Source organism: Chlamydomonas reinhardtii, chromosome 12, assembly GCF_000002595.2.
Source record: "Chlamydomonas reinhardtii strain CC-503 cw92 mt+ chromosome 12, whole genome shotgun sequence".
In the NCBI taxonomy this organism is placed as follows: Eukaryota; Viridiplantae; Chlorophyta; class Chlorophyceae; order Chlamydomonadales; family Chlamydomonadaceae; genus Chlamydomonas; species Chlamydomonas reinhardtii.
In genome coordinates this window covers 3,747,024-3,768,446 of record NC_057015.1, presented here as the reverse complement: position 1 = coordinate 3,768,446, position 21,423 = coordinate 3,747,024, and the positions used below count along the sequence as shown (strand labels likewise).

The following is a 21,423-nucleotide window of genomic DNA, read 5'->3' as shown; positions in this document are numbered from 1 at the left end:
CGTGGGCGCGGGCGTGCCCTCCTCCGCGTAGAAGGACACCACGAGCTGCAGAAGTGCAGTGTGCTTGTCTCGGTGTGCGCCGTGTGCTGGTAGGGAGCGCTGGCCAGCTCTCCTGACATCACGTAGGCACACACCCGCCAGACGCAGGTTACTTCTAGGGCACTGCCTCCGCCGCCATACTGCTGCTGGCTCGGCTGCTGGGACGGGAGGAGTCGCTGTGCGCCGCCTCCTGATCGCCGCGTGGCAGTGCGTGGACTGAGAACGCCCAATCTCGCCCACCGCCCTTATTTTAGAGAGTTCAGGGCCTTTCCCTCGCCCCCTTACCCCACACCTGTACTGCATCTTCTGCAGCTGCCTTGCCTCCTTGACTGCGCCTCCCGCTGCAGCCCCTTCTGCCTCGCTGCCTTCTCCTCATCCTCCTCAGCCCCTTCCCTCGCAGATCCCGTGGGAGCTGCAAACCTCGGCACTGGATGCCATAGTAGGTTGATGTCGATTGTCGAACGTGTATGGAGGATTTAGGTGCGCACTGCTGTGGCGCGCATCGTGGCCTACGCAATCAGTCCCGGACATTTACAGCACTAGAGTACAAGCCTCGGTCCTCTCCAACGCCGTTGCACTGCAAACCTCTTTACACCCATACACTGTTTGCACTGCTGCGGCTTGCAGTCGCGCACGTGAAGGTGAGGGGGGGAGCTCGGGGAGAGAGCCAGGGGCGAGGTTGGAGGCGTGTCTGCATTGGATTGAGGATTGCGCGGCAAAGCTACAGTGGTTCCCCAGACGCGTGTGGCAATTGTATAGTGTTGCAGCTGTATCCGGCAGCGTTTACCATAGGCGCGCTGACTGCCTTGCGCGCCAACGCGACAACCTAGAAGCACCACGCTACGAGTCGACGCGTCGACTGCGCCACCTCTATCTATAGAGCTTGCTACTAGCTCAAGTCGCGTGTTCAGCAGTCGCGGCGCGCTGTGGAGTGGCGAGGTATGCTCTCTAGAACGCCGTAAATCCTTGGCTCTGCGACGATACGAAGCTTTCCTTATGCAAATACGCATTTGCGGGGGGTCGACAGCTGCAAGTCGACGTCGCAGGGGCAGGCGCGGACCCTCGCCGGAGCATTTGGTGTTTGGCGCCGAAGTTCTGGGGCCGACGGGTGTTCGACCTTCCCCATAGGTCCTGGGAGGCCTCAAGGCTGCACAGCAGCTCGCCGGGTGGGCAGGAGAGCGCCAGGGACGCTCAACTGCTCGCCAGATTTCCAGCAGGCGGGCGACTGAGGCAGACCAGGCCTCCGCGCCTGTCACAGTGGTTGCTTAAGGTAAGCCGCAGCATGTGATGCTCATGGGCGCACACAGCGGGCTTGGGGAGGAACGGGCGCCTTCGCTGAATCGCGCGTCGCTGACGCCGAGCTCGGTCTTGACCGTGTCGACGACACATGCATTGCTTGCGATGGCGTCAGCTCCACTGCCCTCCTGCACGCGCGTTCTGTCGCTGGCGTGCAACTCGCGCTGGTGCAATCTAACTCACGAAGGTCTACGCGCTGGACGCGGCTGACGGCGCAGGCACTAATCGTGGCCACTTAATCTACGAATGAACGGGGGCGCCGGTTCGGCGCGCCCGTCAGGTGGCGGTAGGGCTTCGTCGCGGTCGAAAGGCTCTTTGTGCACCAGTTGCCAGCAGCCTCTCAGCCAGAATGAAATGCTCCTGGCTAATGCAATGGAAGGCCGCTGCTCTACCTGCCAGCAGCTCGTTGAGGTGAGTTTCGACGACGACTGATGGTCGCGGGATGGTCGCGGGAGCGCAACCGCACGCGTGCGTCGCTGCGCGAGCGCAAGTGCGAGCTGCGCTACTGTTTCATGGAGTTGGCCAATGCGCCTTGTCGGTTTGGTTGATGTATATGTCCGGGCAACGTCGTGTACGCGGACGCAGCAACCAACCCCGCTGTGCGGTATTCCCTGTATACCGTCTACAGGCGGAGGCCGCCTGCCGCGTGTGCCACATCCCCTGGAGCAGTAACCAGACAAACGTGACAGCCTGCGACGCATGCGGCTTCTCCATGCACAATGACTGCGTTGCCAAGGGCGCGCTACAAAGCACGGTAAGGAAAGGAAGATTCAATGCCGGTCAGGCCGTCACCGAACGCAGCAACAGGACTGGTTGTTGGCTTGCCGGCCTGTCCCGCTGCGCCCGCCCGCCGATAGCACAGAGTCTCCCGTGTTCACATGCCACCTGCGTCTGTTCTTTCAAACCTTTGCAGTCCCAAGGCCGCATCTGGACCACCTGTCCGCACTGCCCGCCCACGCTCCACACCACGCCCGGCGGCGCCGCAGCGCCACCAGCCCGCGATTCGGCCGACGGTACTGGCAGCGCCACCGTGGCCGCGGTTGCCGGCGGCGGCGGCGGGTCAGAGCGCCGCATGAAGCGCGAATCCAGTGGCGGCGCGGCGTCGGCGGCCCTCGCCATGCAGCTCTCCAACGGCCAGGGCGGGCGGGCCGGCGGCTCCATGGCCGGCGGCAACAGCGGCAGCGGCGCAGCGGCGGCCGCAGCGCTCGCATCACCTTCGGGCGCCGGCGCCTTGTCCACCGTGGCTGCGGCGGCGGGCCCCCAGCTGCAGCAGGTGGCGTCGTTGCTGCAAGGGCAGCTGCGGATGCTGCAGGCGCAGCAGGCGGCGCTGCTCGCACAGTACGAGGAACAGCTGCGGGCCGTGACGCCGGCGCTGCAGCCGAACGCCTATGCGCTGTTTCAGTTGGACATGATACGGGTATACGAGGTGCGCGGGGGCGGGGGCGGCTTTGGTGGCGGTGTCGGACGGGCACGGGAGCGCCCGGCGTGTTGTGAAGTGCGTCTTGCACGGCGGCGGTATTGTGGTGAAGCGCTTCTCTTGCGGGCGGCACACACCTGCCAACGGCGAAGACCTGCCGCACGTACCGCACCCCAAAACCGCCGCACCTCGCGCCAGCCACGCTGCGCACGTGACGGTGCGCGCTGCGCCCTCTCCACCCCCTCCCTCCCGCCCTCTCCACCCCCTCCCTCCCGCAACAACGGTATGGAATGCGTCGCGTGTGCCCGCTGTACCTCTGGACGTCGGCACTTCACTTCATATTTGATACACACCATCCCATGGATGGCTACCCCTCCCTCCCGCCTGCAGGAGGAGGGCCTGCACATCGACCCGCCGGAGCTTCAGCCCATCATCTCCAACGCCTGGCACCAGCTCACGCCCGAGGAGCGAGCCGGCTACGACGGCCGCGCCGCCGCGGAGGCCGCCGCCTGGTCCGCCAACGCGGCGCTGTACACCTCGCTGTACCTCGAGTACGAGGCGCTGGCGGCGCAGCTGGACATGGCGCCGGACGCCGCGGGGCTCATGCCCAAGCACGTGCAGGGCGTGCTGGCGGCGGCGCGGCAGCAGGCGGCGGCGGCGGCGGGGCCAGCACGGCTGGCGGGGAAAGGAGGCGGCGGGCGGCAGTCGGCTGGGAGCGGCGGTGGAGTCGGGGGGCGCGGGCGGGCGGCGAGCCTGGGCAGCGGCGGCAGGCCTGAGGCGGGGGCGAGCGGCCGCGGGGTGAAGCGCGGCTTGGATGCACTGGTGGGTGCGTCGGCACTGCTGGGTATGGGCGGCGGCAGCAGCGGCGGCCCCGGGGGCCTGCGCGAGGGCAGCGGCGGCGGCGGCAGCGGGAGGGAGCGACTGGCGGCCGCCAGCGCGACCGACGGCGATGACGAGGACGATGAAGACTATGAGGCTGAGGCTGGCCTGGTGGCGGCAGCCGGCAAGCGCGCACGGCGCGCCATCTCACCCGCTGTCACCACCGCGCCTGTGTCTTCATCTGCTGCCGCCGCCGCTTCTGCCGCGGCGGCAGCCGCAGCCGCGGCGGCGGTGGCAGCCGGCGCCGGCGGCAGCCTGGCTTCTCGGCCGCAGCCCCGCAACACGCGGCTGCCGGTGGACCTACTGCCGACGGGCGTGGCGGACCTGCCTGCCAGCATGCCGGTGTCGTGCTGCGACGTGGCCGGCACCTTCGTCATGGATGGAATAAAGGTGGTGTGCCAGTGCAAGGACTGCGCCGGCCTGCCGCGCGCGCAGCGGGAGTTCCACCCCACGCACTGGGAGCAGCACTGCGGCGCCGGCACCGCCAAGAAGTGGAAGGCCAGCATCAAGATTGAGCCGGGCGGCGCGCCGGAGGTGCCGCCGGGCGCCAACCCCATGCAGATCGGCAAGTGGTTCGACATGCTGGGTGTGGAGTTCCGACCGGCCAAGACCACAGGTGAGGCTGCCGTGTGGGCAAGCGGGGTTGGAATGAGTAGTAAGTAGGCTGGCGTGTGCGTAGTCGAACCCAAAGCTCGAACGGCGAATTTGCATACTGTACGTGCCGCGGGTTGTGCTGTGCTGCTGCCCGTTCCTATGCGCTGCGTGTCGTAGTTGTGCTGCCCTGCCTAAGACCTGCACACCACCACCACCACCACCACCACTACCACCAAACACCTCCACCACCGAACACCTCCACCACTATAACCACCTCCACTACCCATCCTGCCAACACGTGCAGGCGGGCCGCCCGTGCTCGAGTTCACGGGCGCCACCATCAGGCGGCTGGAGGCTGCGGAGGGAGCCAATGGCGGCTCGGTGGGGCCGCCGCCGCTTGCAGCCGCAGCCGCGGCGCCCGCATGCAGCAACGGTGCTGCCGCCGCGGCCGCCCTGGGCACGGGCCTGCTCGGCCTGGGCCTGGCGGCGGCGGCGGACGGCAATTTGCCCGCCAGCCTGCCGACGCCGGCACCGCCGCAGTCCATGGCGCAGCAGCCCTCACCGCCGCCGCCGCCGCCGCCAGCGGCGCCAATCTCAGCGCCGCCTGCATTGCGCCCCGGGCGGCCGCCGGCCGCGACGTCAGCGAGCCGCGCCAGCGCGCCGCCGGCGGGCTCCGCTACCAGCGGCGGCGCCGCCGCCGCCGCTGGTCCCTCGCTGGACGGCGTGCCGGCGGCGGCTCCGACACCACCAACGCCCGCAGCCGCCAACACCACAACCGCCGCCGCCAGCAAGCCCCCACGGCCCGTAAGTAGTTTGCATTGTAGGCTTCTTGGCCATGCCAGGGGCTGGGGTCAGTCTGCCAGCTGCCGCCGCAGCCTCCGCCGTGGACGCGTCCAGGCATGTGCGTCAATTTCCAACCATCAGTCAACATGACTGGTGCTGCCATGCGCCCATGCCTACACAAGCCGCTATAACTGACAACCTGCAGGACCCGGCTCCACGCCACCTGACTCACTCGCAACACGCCGCCTGACCCACTTGCGACACGCCACCCGACCCACTTGCAACACGCCACCCGACCCACTTGCAACACGCAACCCGACCCACTTGCAACACGCCACTTGCTCCACTTCCAACACGCCACCCGACCCACTTGCGGCACGCCACCTGACCCGCTTGCAACACTGCGCTGCGCTCTGCCCCCGCAGCCGGTGTCCGCCGAGCCATGGCTGGACTACCTGCGGCCGGGCCAGCTGTACAGGCCGGTGCGGGCGCGCTGGGCCGGCGACCGCTGCAGCGTGTGCGACAGCGAGATAGACGCCGACAGCGACCGCCTGGTCAGCTGCGACTGCTGCGGCATCACCGTGCACCAGATCTGCTACGGGATCACGGAGGCGCCGGGTGAGCAGTGCGGGTGATGCGGGAGCAGGAGCGAGGGGTGGAGTGCAGGGAGGCATGGACAGTGGAGCCGGGCGGGCAGGGAGCGAGGCTGGGACTCGGTCCGGGGGACCGCGTTCGGATTCGGGGCCGCCCTCACGCCTCGCTCTCACACGTCCAGAACACATCGCAACAAGGATCGCTCCCTCCGCAATGGCCACCCCACCTCACCCCTGCACTGCAGGCCTGGACGAGATGTGGCTGTGCCGCGCCTGCGAGCTGCGGCAGCCGGGCCCCCCCGGCCAGCCGCCGGCGCAGTGCTGCCTGTGCCCGGTGGCTGGCGGCGCGCTCAAGCCCACCACCCTGGGCCCCGGCACCTGGGCGCACATGGTGTGCCTCAACTGGCTGCCCGAGCTCACGTGCGGCGACCCCATCACGTGAGTGCTGGGCAGGGCGGTGGGCCGGCCTTGGGGAGTTTGGGGAGGGTGAGGAGGAAAGACGCCGGGTTGCGTGTGCCGGACAATGGCTGCAGCGGACGTGCGGAGGGGTGCCAGGGCCGGTGTGCTTGTCAAGGTGTGAAGCACCAGCGCCCTCACGGGGTCACGCCGCCGCCGCGACGGTCACTGCCTCACAGGGGTGAGCCGGTGGACAACATCCCCGGCATCCAGCGCGAGCGCTGGGAGCTCAGCTGCTGCATCTGCAAACAGCGCATGGGCGCCAAGATCCAGTGCGCGCTGTGCTACCAGGTGTGCGCGTGTGTGTGCGCTTGTGGATGTGCCCTGCAGGAAGCACTGGGAGAGGTCGCTTGTGTTTGTCACACGCCGCCAGCGACATCTCCAAGCGCCCATTGCGGTTGTGTGCCCATGCATGCGATGGATGTCCCCCCTTATGCCCCGTGCTCATGCCCCCAACCGCTCACGTGCCGGGCACAGGCCTACCACCCGCTGTGCGGGCGCATGGCGGGTCTGCACATGGAGGTGGCGGTGGCGCCCGGCGGCAAGGGCCTGAAGCGGACCAACTTCTGCCCGCGCCACTGCAAGCCCCACCCCAAGCTGTCCGGTGAGCCGCTGCCGCTGTCGGTGTGTGCACCGTGCGCGTCCCTTCTGCGGCGCGGGGACCCTTCCGCAGCTGGGCCAACAGTGACAACCGCAACCTGTTTGGTGTGATGTGCCGCTTCTGCGTGTTGGTCTACGTTTGTGTTACTGCTGCTGACAGGTGTGCAGCGGATACGTGAGGACGGCACCACGGACGCGGATGACGGCGCCGTGAATGGGCTGTGGAACGCGCAGCCCTACCCGCCGCAGCCGTCCGTGCCGGTGCCGCAGCCGGAGGCGGGCTGCTCGCGCGCTCAGGCGCTGGAGCTCAAACGCATGTCACACGGCACAGGTGCGCACCCCACTGTGGCAGTCCGCTCACTGATGATGGGCATCGCTCTTACTGTAATGCTGAAAGCGCGGCTGGCATTGTCTTTGTGGTACCGATACATGGCTCAAGGTATTCATCGTGCAATGGTTTTCATTGTTGTTGCCGGGGTCCAAGCACTCCAACAAATGGCCGCTTGCGTCATGTCGGCTGCGGTGCCCACAGGCAACGGCTACACAACAGTCAAGGGCTTCTGGATCCCAGACCCACCTGCGTCGCCGCCCGCACCGGCAGCCGCACTTATAGGCGGTGGCGGCGGGAGCGCCGGCGCCGGCGCCGCAGCAGGCGGCACTGCCGGCGGCGGCATCACCGCCGCCCCTGCGCCCGCATCGCGCCGCCCGGGGCCGAAGCGCCGCGGTCGCGGCGGCCGCATCACCGGCGCGGCGGCGGCAGCCGCCGCCGCCAAGGCGGCCGCGAAGGCCGCCGCCGGCGCTGGCGGTGGCTTCACAGCCAAGGCGGCGCCCGCCGCGCTCCGGCCCGCCAAGGTGGATCTCATCGCCATGCCTGACGACCTGCCGGATGAGCTGCCGGTGGTGTGCTGCGGCCGCCACGGGCTGCTGTACCTGCGGGCGCAGACGGTGCTGCACAGCGGCGCGGTCATGACGGTGTCACACTTTGAGCGCATCTGCGGCCGCGGCGACGCCAAGAAGTGGAAGGCCAGCTTGCTGTGAGTTGCGCGAGATGCGTGGGGCCGGTGGCCGGGGTGCAGGTGGCAGCGTTCGTGCCGTGGCCTTGGGTCTTGGTTCAGAGGGATGTTGCATTTTACCACTGAATGGGCTGAATGAGGTGCCCATCGCTTCCACTTCAAAGCTCCGCCGCCCGCATTGCAGGATTGTGGACGAGGATGGCGTGGGCAAGCAGTCGGTGGGGGACTGGCTCGCCGAGAACAAGATTGACTCCAAGATGCTTAACCGGCTCCAGGCCAACGCCGCAGCCTACGAGGCCTACAGCAGGTGGCGGGCCGAGAACCCCGAGCTGGCCGAGGAGGAGGAGCAGCGCCAGCAGCAGCAGCAGCAGGCGGAGGCGGAGGCGGAGGGCGCAGCCGTCAAGGCAGAGGCGGAGGTCGCGGAGGCGGGCGTGAAAGAGGAGCTGGGTGTCAAGGAGGAGGCCGCGGGTGGGGCGGCGGGTGGGGCGGTGAAGGGGGAGGGCGAGCCCGATGGCAGCGGCAGCGGTGAGGGCACGGCCGCGGGCGCACAGGCGCTGCCGCGGGTGAAACTGGAAGTGGAGGAGCAGGAGCCGGGGGCAGCGCAAGTGCGCGCGGCAGGACTGGAGCAGGCGGATGTAGAGGCAGTCGAAGCGGGGCGAGAGGGCGCCGCTTCGCCGACGACCGACGGCGGCGGCGGGAGCCGCGGCGTGTCACCTACGCCTGGCAGCTTCAGTGCCGGCGGTGGCGTGACGACAGGGCTGGAGACCGCGCCATCCGCCACGCCGTCCGCGGCGGCGGAGGCAGACGGCGGCGCGTCGGAGCCGCCGCCCAGCCCCACCCGGCGCGTGCGGCTGTTCCACCTGGACCCCCCGACACGGCGGGGGCTGCTGGCATTCGTGGCGGAGACGCGCGGCAACCTGGCAGCGGCTGCGGCGGCCGCCTCTGGGCCGACGCTCACCGCGCCGCCACCACCACAGCTGCCGCTGCCGCTGCAGCTTCTGCCGGCGATGGATCCGGAGGCCGCTGCTTTGATGGCGACGGAGGCGCCGCTGGGTCCGACTGCAGACCTCATGGACGCAGACGGACCCGAGGGGCCGGGCTCCATGGCGGGTTGGGCGTTGGCGCCCGCCGCCGGCCCGGGGCGAGGGCGGGGGCGCGGCCGCGGCCGCGGCTACTACGGCCGCGGTGGCGGCGGCGGCGCCGCCGCCGCCGCGCTGGCGGCGGCTTCAGCCGGCTTGCTGCCTGGCGAGTGGCCGGGCTGGCCGCACAACTCGCCGCATGTGATCGGGACGCCGGCGCGGCTGCGCAACGGTAGCGCCTCCACGGCGCCGCACGGCTGCGTGGGACACAGCGTGCGGCTGTTCTGGATGGACGACGTGGAGTGGTATGAGGCGGATGTGGCGGGATACGACCCGGCCAGCGGCAGGCACTACCTGTGGTGAGGGAAAGGGAGTGCGGGTGGTGGTGTTGGATGGTGCGGGTGGTGCGGGCGGTGCGGGTTGCGGAGGCATGTTGGCGGGCTAGGCTGCGGGGACGTCAGGGTTGCAAGGTGCGGCTTGGCTTTTCGTGAGCCGTTGGGCCACGTTGCGTCGCCGACGTGTGGAATCCAGTGCTGTCACGCGCGGCACCACCCCACCGCTTCTAATTGCTGTGTGTACCTTTGTGTGCTTTGTGTTCCTTGTGTGCTGTGCCCGCAGGTACCACCTAGATGAGGCCACCGAGTGGATAGACCTGGCGGCGGAGGACCGCGCCGGCCGAGTGCAGTGGTTGCCCTTCGCCGTGGACGTGGAGGACTGGCCGCCGCCGCCTCCGCCGCCCCCGCCGCCGCCAGTGGCTGGCGCCTCCGCAGGCAAGCCGCACCGCTCTGGCGGCCGCCCGGCCGGCGCCGGCGGCGGCGGCTACCGCAGCCGGGACGACGACTGGGGCGCGGACGAGGATGAGGAGTTCCGTCCGCGAATGCGCAGCAAGCGCGGCGGCGGCAGGGTCGGCGGCCGGGGCCGGGGGCGCGGCGGGCGCGGTCGGAGCCGGGGTCGCGGCGGGTCTGGGTTCAGCTATCGGCTGTCGGCTGCGGAGCGTGGCGGCTATGACGATGAAGAGGACTTCATGGACGTCGGTGGTGATGAGCTGGGCGGCCTGGGCGGCGGCGGCGGCGCGGAGCTGGATGTTGAGGCGGACGGTGTCGGCGCTGCGGGCGGTGCCGATGGCGCCGGCGGTGGCAGTGGCGGCGGCGGTGGCTTGGAGGCGCTGGCGCTGCTGGGGGGTTTGGATGCCCTGGCGGCAGCGGCGCTGGAGGAGGATGGCGAGGGCGGCGGCGGCGGCGGCCCTGACGTCAGCGGCGCAGTGACGGACGGCGGCGCCGCCACTGACGGGGAGCTGGGTGATGCGGCGCGCGAGGCTGGCGGCGACGGTGGCGAGGGCGGGGCGGCGGATGAGATGGAGGTGGAGGAAGACAGGGTGGGGCAGCCGCCGCCGACTGCCGGGGCTGAGTGCGTGGGCTGGCGCGTGCGCTGCTTACCCATGGCTTCTGGCGGCGCCGCCGGCGCCACCGCCGCAGGAGCAACCGACGGCGAGCCTGGCGGCGGCGCTGCCGCCACCGCCACGCGTAGTGATGACTGGTTCACGTGCCTCATCATGTCATACGATCCGGATTCGGATCTGTACGGCGTGGAACTGGATTCAGGCGAGCCGTACACGCTGCGGCTGGGCTCCATGGCGCAGGTGGTGTGGCTGGGCGGCGGCGCGGCGGCGCGGCGCGCGCACGAGGCGGCGCGGGAGGCGGGGGAGCGCGAGGCGGCGGCGGCGGAGCGGCGACGCAATGCGCCTCCCGAGATCCCTGTGGTGTGCAACGGCATGCAGGGCTGGTTCCTGGTGGCGCAGGGGCTGGTGCGGATGCAGGTGAGGGGGGCAGCAAACCCGATGGGGGCGGCAGGGACAGGGGTGCGAGGGCAGTATGGATCAAAACCCGAGTCCCTGCCTTCTGATCGCCGTGCCCTGTGCCGTGCTACCGCTGCAACCAACCCACTTGCCCCCGCAACCTCAGGCTGGTCGGGTGCTGTCACCGACGGAGTTTGAGCGCGTGTCGGGCAAGGCCGCGTCCAAGAAGTGGAAGGTGGGGCGGCGGCAATGGGGAAAGGGGGCTGGGTGGGGCTTGCGGCCGGAACCCGTTGAGGCCAGGCATGTGGCAGGGTTGCATAGAGACCCGCCAGCGAACGTCGGTAACCCCGTTCGATGTAGGCACGTCTGCTGGCCCACCCTGGGTGTTTGCCTTGCGCCCGCATCTCTCCCTGCCTCTCACCCACCCTGCCCACCCTCCCTGCCTGCCTGCCGCTGCACAGGTGACGCTGCGGGTGCTGCAGCCGGACGGCTCGCTGGGCATGACGCTGGGCGAGCAGCTTGTGGAGCTGGGGTTGGAGGAGCCGACAGTGCCCAAGTGCGTACGTGTGTGTGTGTGTGTGTGTGTGTGTGTGCGTGCGTGCGTGTGTGTGTGTGTGTGTGTGCGTGTGTGTATGTGTGTGTGCGCGCGTGTGTGTGTGTGTGTGTATGCGTGTGCGTGTGCGTGTGCGTGTGTGCATGCATGTGAAGGCGGGCACAGGGGGGACGCAGCAGGGCGCGGTGGCAGAAGGCGGCGTGTAAAGGCACACGGGCACAGGAGGACACATGAGTTACGGCATGTCACGCATTTGACGTCATGTGTGGCGGCTGTGCGTGTGTGGCACCTGAACTGCATGCACGCCGGCGCTCCTACAGGCCGCGGGGGCAGCCGCCGCCGGCTCCCTCCCTGCTGGACGGCTCCCGCCGCCGTGCGGCTGCACGAGACGCCGTCGCCGCGGCAGCAGCCGCGGTGGCGGCTGTGGGCGGCGGCGGCTCGGGCACAATCCGCGCCGCCAAGGCCGCCACGGCGGCTGCAGTGGCGGCTGGGTCGTGGACTGCCTTGGCTTCTGCGTCTGGGGGCTCGGCGCGGACAGCTGCGTACGGAAGCAGGTCACTGGTTGGCGCCGCCGGCAGCAACGTGCCTCGAGTGAGTGGCGTGTTTGCCTCGTGTTGTGGCCCTCCCTCCCTGACTGCGTCGCCGGTTAAGTGTGCTTGCAGCTTTGTGCAGCCAACCTCCTTTCACGGCATCAGGAGTGGAATGCACAGATGCAGGAATCTGGCGTTTGTAGGCGGCGTGCCCGTTCTCCAGCACACGGCCCTCACACGTGGATGCATCTGCCCCCGCAGGTGCACCGCCCCGGCTGCACGTGCATCATTTGCAAGCAGGGCCGCAAGGACGGCGGCGGCAGCGGCGGCGGCTTCTCCAGCTGGGGCGGCGGCGGCAGCGGCGGCGGCTGGGGCCGCAGCGGCGGAGGCCGGGGCGCCGGCGCGCGGGCGGCGGCAGCAGCGGCGGCGCTGGCGCTCCCCCTGCCGCCTCCGCCGCCTGCCCGCACTGCGCCTGTGCAGCAGCTGCGTAGCGGCAAGCAGGCGTTCGTGTCCGCCACACCGCAGCTGGTGCGGGGACCCATGCAACACGGGTGAGTGCGGAGCCTTGACCGGCGCCCGACTCCGCGCCGCTCCACTGCATCAGTGACATGCCGGTACTCCTCTGCACACGCCTGCGCCTCGCTCCATTCGTTCACCCGCTCCAGCCTAATAAGCTCACTCCCAATCCACTCCTCTCAACCCGTACTTGCCCGCCCACAGGTATTGGACCATGCCGCCCACGCGCTGCTACTCGCCGCAGGAGTACATGGCCATGCGGGCGGCAGAGCTGGAGGCGCAGGCGGCGGCGGAGGCAGCGGCGGAGGCGGAGGCGGAGGCCGAGCGGCAGCGCGAGGCGGCGGAGCGCGACACCGCGCGGCAGATGGCGTCACGCGCAGTCGCCATGGGCGCGGCGGCGGCGCGCGCGGCGGCGGCAGCGGAGCTGCCGCAGCCGCCCGCCGTGGGTGAGGAGGCCGCAGGCTGTGCAGTGGCGGCGGCGGTGGGGGCAGCGGAGGAGGAAGCGGCTTACGCCGGCGGGCCTTCGAGCATGGACATCGACGGCCAGGCAGGGGCCCAGCCCACACCTGCCTTTGCAACACCGCGCACCATGCCTGGGCACCTGTCTGACGCCTTGGCTGCGGCAGGAGCGGCGGCGCCAAGGGCAGCTGGTGGCGGGGATGAGGAAGGGGACGGTGGGGACGAGGAGGCGCACCCAACCACGGCGTCCAAGGCCGCGGCAGCGGCAGCTGCGGCGGCGGCTGCCGCCGCGGCGGCGGCGGCGCTGTCTCCCGGCAGCGGCGGCGGGTTGAATCTGGGTGGCAGCAGCATTGTGCCGACTGGCGACCTGAGCGACAGCGACAGTGAAGACGAGGAGGAGGCGTTGGCGGACGAGGGGGCAGCCGCCGCGGCGGCGGCGGCGACGGCGCAGGCTCCGGGTGCAGCGGCTGCTGGCATGACAGCGCCGCACACGCAGTTGGGGCACCCGCAGGAGCAGGCGACTGCAGGCGGCGCGGCGGCACCCGGCAGCAGTGCTGTGGCGGATGGCGCGGCGCCGTCGGTGCCTGCCGGCGTCTCTGCGACTGCGCCACCAGCTCCGGCAGCGGCAGCTGGACTGGGCCTGCCCACAGGGCCTGGCTCCGGCGTGGGGCAGCTGGCGCTCCCACCAGCATTGAACCTAGGGCGCCTGGTCGCACCGGGTACGGACCCCGCGGTCGCAGCCACAGCGGTTGCGGCGGCGGCGGCAGCGGCCGCGGCAGCACCGCCTGGCGCCGAGAGCAGTGCCGTGATGGCCGCGATGATGGCAGCCGCTGCCGCCGCCGCGCCAGGTATCGACTCGGCGGCTGCAGCGGCGGCGGCGGCCGCGGCGGCGGCTTCTGGCATGTTCCCCATGCGCCTGGCGGCGCCGCCACTGGCGCAGCAACAGCAGCAACAAGAGCAGCTCGCGGTGCCGGGGTTGATGCTCGGGTCCATGTCGGGACCTGGTGCCGCTGGCTTTCAGTTCGCGCCACTTGCGCCGCCGCACATGGCAGCGGCGGCGGCGGCAGCAGCCGCTACAGCGAATGCGGCGGGTGGCGGGGGTGCGGGGGTGCCGCCTCCCCTGCTGCCCTTCCCTCAGCAGTTGCAGGCCCTGCCCTTCATGCCGGGGACCGGCTTCCCTTTCACGGGCATCTCGCCAGAGCAGCTGATGCAGCAGGGGCTGCCGCCGCCACTCATGTCGGCACCTCCATCACTCGAACCGCCGCCGACCTTGGGGCCGGCGGCTGCTGCTCCTGGCGCTCCCGCCAGCGCCGCCTCGCAAGCTTTCACCGGCACGCCCGCCGCCGCCGCCATTGTGGCTGGGGCCGCCGGGGCCTCGCCTGGTCGTGAGGCGCTGCGCGCCAGCGAGCGGCGTCTCAAGGCGGTGCGGTGGGAGGAGCGGCTGCAGCGGGCGCTGGCGACGGAGAGGGCGCGCATCACCTTTGGCAAGAGCGGCATCCACGGCTGGGGCGTGTTCGCGAGGGTGGACATCCCACAGGACGCGGTGGTCACCGAGTTCCGCGGCGAGGTGGTGCGGCCGGTGCTAGCGGAGATGCGCGAGCGCAGGTACCGGGCAGCAGGTGAGGCGCCGGTGCTGTGTGTGCGTGTGTGTGCGCGCGCTGCCAGGGCGTGCGTGGGCATGCGCAGGTGGGCGCGTGCGTGCGTGCATTCTTGGGTGTGCGTGTGCGTGCGCGCGCATACGTGCGTGCGTGGCTGGGTGGGTGGGTGCACGTATGCGTGAGTGCGTGCGCGTGTGCGTGTGTGCGAGGTGCACAGGTCCTCAACACACAAACGACCGACACACACGCGCTTCCTCAACACGCGCAGGCAAGGACTGTTACCTGTTCCACGTCAGCCGCGAGCTGGTGCTGGACTCGACCCACTTGGGCCACTACGGCCGCTTTGCCAACCACTCCTGCTCGCCCTCGCTGTACACCAAGGTACTGGAGTTCGAGGGCGGCCGCCGCGTGCGGCTGGCCTTCTGCGCGCGTGTGGATATCCGTGCGGGGCAGGAGCTCACGTTCGACTACCGGTTCAAGGAGGAGGAGGGCAGCGCCAAGGTGGCGTGTCGCTGCGGCGCGCCCAACTGCAAGGGCACGCTCAATTGAGGGCGATTGAGGCCTCGGGTTTGGGAGGTGGGAGGCGAAGGAGAGGTGGTGGTGGTGGTGGTGTTTGGGAGCTGTGTGGTGGCGATTGTTGCGAGTGGTGTGTGGTGATGGGTGGCGACAGGGTGGGGCTGCGCGGGGAGAGGTGGAGGATTAATGACGGTGAGAGGATTGTGGTGGGGCGATGACTGTGAGCGGTGAAGAGTTGGCCATGTTGGGTTATATCGGGAGCGGGGTGGAGAGCGGAGACGTACAGGTGAGCGCCCGAAGGCGCAGCAGCTTATCCGGAATGTATACTATCAAACCCTTCAGTTCCAGAAGCTCGGAACGATGTCTTGTGACTCGTGCGGATTTTTGTGCGTGTGGTCGCCACGAGAAAGCAGCGGTTGCACCCGGGGGAGCGGATGCTTTGCGTTCATTCAATGGTGTGAGAGTGGAGGTGCTCTAAATTGTCGGCTTTCCTGAGAGCGCGGCTACTCCACACTGCATGGAAGGCAATCGCGGAACTGTTAATAAAGGGGAAACGGCTGTGCAGGCCTGCAACAGACACACTGTGGGTGCGGGTCGTTCCAGGGCTGTGGTGGCCACGCCACCTGCGCGTTCGGGAGGAGATGTGTATGTGTGTGTATGATGTGTGGCGGAGTACGAAACGGGTGCGTGAACGCGCCCATGCGCCTGCGCAGCGCAGCCTGCGCAGGTCAGGAGTGTTGCTCGCGGGGCTTGTCACACACCTACGTGACGTGGGGTTGGCGGGTGTGTAGCAGGGTTGCATGCACCGCATCCCTCCCCCCGCGGTGTGTGTGTAAAGCGCAAACATGGGTAGAGCAGGATGTATCGAGCGGGTGTCCCGCAACTGATTATGTGGACGGTGTTTGGTGCACGGCCAGCCGCGCTCTGGGGTGGCACATGGGATGTGTTTACAACGTCGGACTGGATGCACGTGTCTCATGCACTGAGGCGGTTGGGGAGTTAGATACGGAGGTTTTCCTCAGCCTTCCCTCGCCGGCGTGACGGTGCTTCAATGCTGGGCACGGCACTCGGGCACTATAATCTTGGTCATTCAGCGCAGTCGCCTCGTGTCGCCCCCAGTACGGTGCGATGGGACATGGCAAGGGGCAGTTTGGCGTAGTCCCGTGGCTGATGATACAGCTGAGCGCCTGAGCCCCGAGAAGCAAGTTACGCCCAACCCGGGCGCCGATCAAACACGAAGGAACGTCTCCCTGCCGCCGCGCGCAAACAATCACCCGGCCCCGTTACCAGTACCGGGGACTGTGGACATAACGGTCCTGGGCGTTGCTTCAATAGTTGCGCTGGCGTGTGATAGGACTGATGACCGCTGACGCAATGCAGCACGACACGGGCGGCGCCTTGCAATCCTTCTTACAGCCCACATCCTTGGCACCGCGTTCAGGCCAACCTTCAACTTGCAGCCCATCATATCTTGCCGTTGTCTCTCGTTCGTTGCCCTTCCCGGTGCCTCGCTCTCACCCTCACACCGTACCACCGCCAATGCAGCGGCAGCCGACTCACACACACACGGACCCAACTCCACCTCGCCTTCCGTAGCGCATTCAGCGCCACTGCCAGCAGTATCCTTTCCGATTGCGTCCATCGAATGTCCTTTCCCAAGGTATTGTGGGGAAAGAAACACACCCAACACGACTCCGCAAAAGCCGACGCCCTGCGCCACGTCTCTCCCACGGCGCCAAGGTATTTAGCGGGCAAGCCAAACTGCGCGACACAATTCCAAACAAATCAGTGGAAACTTGCGTTCCTAGGAACATAATAAGCCGGAGAGGACCAGCCGCCGCCGCGTGAGTCGGTGCCAAGACACGCGATGTCGCCTTGCGGCGCGCGCCCTGGCGCCCCGTGCTGGCATAAGAAATGGCATGAAACCCCGCATCACCCACAGATGAGCAGTTGCTATGACTGCCGCAGTGACAGCATGCACGGATGCCTACAGTACAGACACAATGTACGCATGCCCACCAGCCTGGCAGCGCGCCGCGACGGCCGACGCCATACACCCAGGCCCTATCTGCAGCCCCAATGCACATCGTTCAGCGGCACCTACGTCAGCGTGCCTGGCCCTTTATTGCGCCTCCTCCGCAAGTGCCGTACCCGCACCGCACACGTGCGGCCCCGCTACCCCATGCCCCACTGCACGCATGTGTTTGTTCCGAGGGCGGCTGTACCGAGCGCTCGCCTGCCCAGCCACCGCAATCCTGCTTTGGCCGGGAGCAAACCTGGTGTAACAAACATACCAAGGCATAAGTAGACCCATCCACACACACGGGTCAGCCGTGATCGTGAGCGCGTGACCTGCACCCCACATCATGCAGGCTGCCCTCTTGCACCGCACCTAAAGAGCAGCCGAAGTACGGCGGTCGAAAGCGGGCTATGGTGCCCTACGGGTTCGCCCAGCGGCGGCTGCTGGCACCGCACGGCCTCACACAGCCTCTCATACCTTGCAATCCCCACTTGCTCCAGCAACTCCCACCCTGGTGGCATTTCAGTACTACCCAACATTTGATGCGCCCTTGATGCCACGCCGCCTGCAGCCGCCCCACGCGTTCAACGCTTCCACACGCCTTCGCCCTCGCACATGCGTTCGCCAAGCACCTCTCAAGCACCCGCACGCGGGCCTTCCCTCCAGGCAATACATGTGGACCCTACACCCCTGCCCTCCACACACCCTGCTGCCTGCCTGCCTGCCTGCGTACCCACCAACCAACCTACCAAGCTGCACACCAACCACCCTCCGCCCCGCGTGCCTCACGGCGCCCACTCCACCACCAGCTCCGGCCGCGCCGCAGCCCGCGGCAGCCCCTCCACGAAGCCCCTGTCCAGCCGCGCGCAGCCGGTCACCACCAGCCGCCGGCAGGCCGCCTGCGCCTGCACCACATACCTCAGATCCATGGGCGTCAGCTCCGGCAGCGCCAGTAGCTGCAGCTCCACCAGCCGCGACAGCGGCGCCGTGGCCAGCTGCTGCGGCAGGCGCGGGTCGCAGCCGTTGAGCACCAGGCGTGTGAGCCCAGGCAGCTTCTGCAGGCGGCGCAGTAGGCGCGCGATCTCGTAGCCGCAGGCGTCGCCGCCCAGGCAGGCGTGCAGCTCCAGCGAGGCCAGGCAGGGCAGGCCGCGCAGCTCCTCCACCGCCTTGCGCAGCGGTCGGAACTCGGAGCAGCGCACCATCAGCAACGACGTCAGGGCTGCGGTGGCGGGCGGGGGATGGGCAGGTGGGTGGGCGGAATGCAAGCAATTTGAAGGAGCGAGACTGGTCAGGTTCAGGAGCTGGAGTCATGGAGTCAAGGGGTACAGCACACAGCACAACGGGCATCGTCGGGTCACGGTCTCCACGCCCACACAACCCCATGCGTCCATACCCACACGGCCCCACGGCCACACTCACAAGTGAGTGACGACAGCGACTCCACGCCGTGCCCCGGCCGGCCGCCTATGGACAGCGCCGTCAGCTCCCCCAGACCCTGCAGCAGCCGCAGGTGCAGCGTCAGCTCCGGCGGCAGGGTCAGGGACTCGTAGCCGCCGCCGTCTGGGCCGCCGCCCGCCAGAGGCTGCAAGTGGAAGCCAGCCGCCGGCGGCCCCGCCCCAGGCACAGCTGGCGCGGCCGCCATGGCTGCCACCGCTGCCGGCGCCACGACCTCGTTCGCCGGCGCCGGCTGCCCCGCCGCCTCCAGCCCCGCGGGCTCCGCCCCTGCAGGGACCTGCTCCCCGCCTGCGGCGGCGGCATCCCAGGGCCCTCCTAGCGGCCCCAACGCGGCCGCCGCCAGCACGTGCTGCGGCGGCAGGTCCGCCGCGCCGTGTCCCAGCTCCAGGTGCCTCAGCCCCCCAAACACCGCCCCCAGCGGCTGCATCAGCTCCAGCCGCTCACTGCGCAGCGCCAGACGCGTCACGCCCGCCAGCGGCTGCGCCGGCAGCGCCACCAACGAGGGCAGCGGCACCGGCGGCATCAGCGCTGCCAGGCCAGGCAGCGGTGGCGGCGCCGCCGACCCGGGCAGCAGCGGCAGCGCAGCTGCCGGCCCTGCGGCAGCGATAGCCGCCGCCGCCGCGGCTGCGGCTGCAGCCGCGGCTGCCGCCGCTGCCGCAGCGGCTGCCGCCGCCGCCAGGTGCAGGGAGATGGGCGCGTGCACTCGTATGCCGGGTGCATCCAGGGAGGTGAGGTTGGGCAGTGCCGCCAGCGCCGCCAGGTCGGCCTCGCTCAGCAGGTGGTTCAGCGAGCGGTGCAGCGACAGCCGCTGCAGCGGCACGGGGTGCTGCAGCGCGCGCAGGATCTGCAGCAGCGCCGCGTCGCCGCCCGGCTCCTCACGGTACTGCAGCTCCAGCGTGTGCAGACGCCGCAGGCAGCTGAACCAGCCGGCGTGGTGCGCCAGCGGCCGCACGCCGCACACCGCCAGGCTGACGGACGCCAGCTGGCTCACGGCGCACAGCTGCTGCAGCAGCGCCGGGCTGCGGATGGGCAGCCCGCGCCCCGCCAGCTCCACAGACACGCCCGGCCGCAGCCGCGCCAGCACCTGCAGCGCCGCCACCACCGGCGCAGCGTCGGGCGGCGAGGGGCCGCAGATGGCGCAGCTGGTGCAGCGCGGCGGTGGCGGCAGCGGGTTCAGGGGCAGCGCCGGCGGTGGCGGCAGAGCGGGTGGCAGCAGCGGCAGAGGCAGCTGGTGCAGTGCCCCGCCACCGGCCGCTGCCATTGCCGCGGCCGCCGCTGCAGCGTCCCATTCTGGCCCCGCCCCGGGCCCCGGCCCCGCGCCTGCTCCTGGCGGCGGACTGCCTGGCGAGCTAATTGCCGCTGCGGCAGCAGCCTTGGTTGCAGCCTTGGCTGCCGTGGCGGCGGCGCCCTTGGTCCCTCCCGCACCGCCGTTCCCTCCCGCGCCGCGGCCACTGCCACTACCGCCGCCGCCGCCGCCGGCCGCGCCGGCCGTGCCGTGCGCCAGCAAGCAGCGCCACGGCACGCGCAGGGTGACGCCCTCGCCCTCCCCTGTGGCCGCCCTGCAGCCGCCTCCACCCGCCGCCGCGCCCGCCCCCGCTCCTTGCGCCGCGCCACTGCCTCCGCCTCCGCCGCTGGCTCCCAGCGCCCTCACCAGCGCCGCCCATGTGTCGCGGCTGATGGGCAGTGCGGGCATGCGGCTGAGGTCCAGCAGCGTCACACCCGCCAGGTGGCCGCACGCGCTCCAGCTCACAAAGCGGCGCAGGTGCTCCGGACCCGCCACCGTCCACTGCCACTGCCAGGCCGCCACTGCCTGCGCGCGGCTCAGTATGCCCGCCGCCGCACCCGGCGCTGACACGTCCGTCAGTGCCTGCTGCTGTTGTGACCCTTGCCGCCGCCCCGCGCCGGAGCGCTGCCGCCCGCCGCCACCTGCTTGCGCCGCCGCCGCCAGCGCCAGGGACCCAGGGCCCGGCCCCGCCGCTGCCGCGTCAGCCGCTGGCCCGCACTCCGCCGCGCCGTCCCGGCTGCCACTGCCCTCGCTGCTGCCGACATTGCCCTCGCCGACCCCGCTGCTGCCGGCAAGGATAAGATGCAGCTCTCTCAGTGCGGGGTAGATGCTGTCCAGACGCGGCGATGCCAGGCGCCAGGTGAGGGGCGACCGGTCCAGCGCCAACACCAGCTTGCGCGTGCGGGCCGCCACCTGCGGTGCCCCGCGAGTTGCGAGTTAGTGCAGTGGCGACGAGGTAAAGCACAATGCAGTTCGAGGTGATGTAGTGGTTTGGTCGGCATAGTGCTATCAAGTTCCCATGGGGGCTCGTGACTGCAGCGGGGCGGTTGCTGAAGGGCCGCCGTCACCCAAACCCTTGTCCCAGCCCCTCACCTGCAGGTAGGTCTGGCGGCACGTCGCTCGGAGTGCTTTAAGGTCTGCCACCTCCAGCCTCGCTATGATAGCGTCGGCTATCTGCGGCGGGAGGCCGAACAACCAGTCGCGCTGCTGGATTTGCTCCCAGAGCACCGGGCAGTTGTCCCGATCAGACTGCGCGCCACTTCCGCCGCGGCTCGTGCGTCGCCGTTCCCGCAGCGAAGAACTGCGGGCAAAGAAGGTAAACACGCGAGGCACACGGCTCAGCCTATCTGCGAGGAACGGCATAACGGAACGCTTGCAGTTTCGGCAAGCGTTGACACGGCGGACAACCCGTCCCCCGGCGACCGAGAAGCCGCTGATATGTATAGGATTATGCGTTTTACCTCGCACACAGTGCCTCTTTGCGTCGCCGGCGCGCGCGGAAGACAACCCCCGTGAGAAGGGCTAAGACTCCGCTGCCGGCCGCAAGAGCTAGTCCTTGTTGGCATTTTGTCCACTGGATAGCGTTGCTAGTAGTGCTTGTCAGCCACCCTCTCCGCGCGCACTCCTTGCTGCGGGCCTCCGCGGTTCTACAGCTCAGCATCGTCGTTGCTCCGTTCAGGGTCGCGGGCCCTAAGCGCAGGCCGAAATAAGTCATAGAGCCATAATAATACTTCACAAAACTACAAAGCGTCTTTGCGAAGCATGACAGGCACGTTTTAAGGCGTTTGTGCCCAGCGTGTAGCTTACAAGCGGATTTTATGCTGGCTAGCGTTTGCAGTGGAATGTGTATACCGGTGATATCCGGCAGGGTCGACGGGCCGTTGTCCCCTGGGTTCTGCCTCGCATCCCCGTCCTCATGCGGATCCACGGCCGCAACCGCCCCGCCCC

The 21,423-nt window shown here is 69.3% G+C and overlaps 2 protein-coding genes across 2 annotated transcripts; one reads left to right on the top strand and one right to left on the bottom strand.

Moving 5' to 3' along the window:
• Nucleotides 1-825: 825 nt before the first annotated feature.
• On the top strand, nt 826-15,801 carry CHLRE_12g515050v5 (uncharacterized protein). Its single transcript, XM_043068287.1, has 21 exons — nt 826-978; nt 1,168-1,309; nt 1,554-1,746; nt 1,964-2,089; nt 2,249-2,761; nt 3,143-4,247; nt 4,530-5,029; nt 5,434-5,626; nt 5,847-6,039; nt 6,237-6,348; nt 6,535-6,661; nt 6,818-6,988; nt 7,190-7,691; nt 7,855-9,108; nt 9,368-10,565; nt 10,711-10,779; nt 11,006-11,100; nt 11,418-11,688; nt 11,889-12,178; nt 12,348-14,221; nt 14,469-15,801. Exons 3-21 carry the CDS (start codon nt 1,582-1,584, stop codon nt 14,747-14,749), a joined length of 9,039 nt encoding a protein of 3,012 aa, XP_042918382.1. The 5' UTR covers nt 826-978; nt 1,168-1,309; nt 1,554-1,581; the 3' UTR covers nt 14,750-15,801.
• Nucleotides 15,802-16,114: 313 nt separating this feature from the next.
• On the bottom strand, nt 16,115-21,325 carry CHLRE_12g515000v5 (uncharacterized protein). The gene is made up of 4 exons (XM_043068286.1): nt 20,937-21,325; nt 20,569-20,776; nt 18,156-20,388; nt 16,115-17,955 (listed from the first exon to the last, which is right to left on the bottom strand). The coding sequence occupies exons 1-4, from the start codon at nt 21,134-21,136 to the stop codon at nt 17,522-17,524; spliced, it is 3,075 nt and encodes a 1,024-aa protein (XP_042918381.1). The 5' UTR covers nt 21,137-21,325; the 3' UTR covers nt 16,115-17,521.
• Nucleotides 21,326-21,423: the final 98 nt, after the last annotated feature.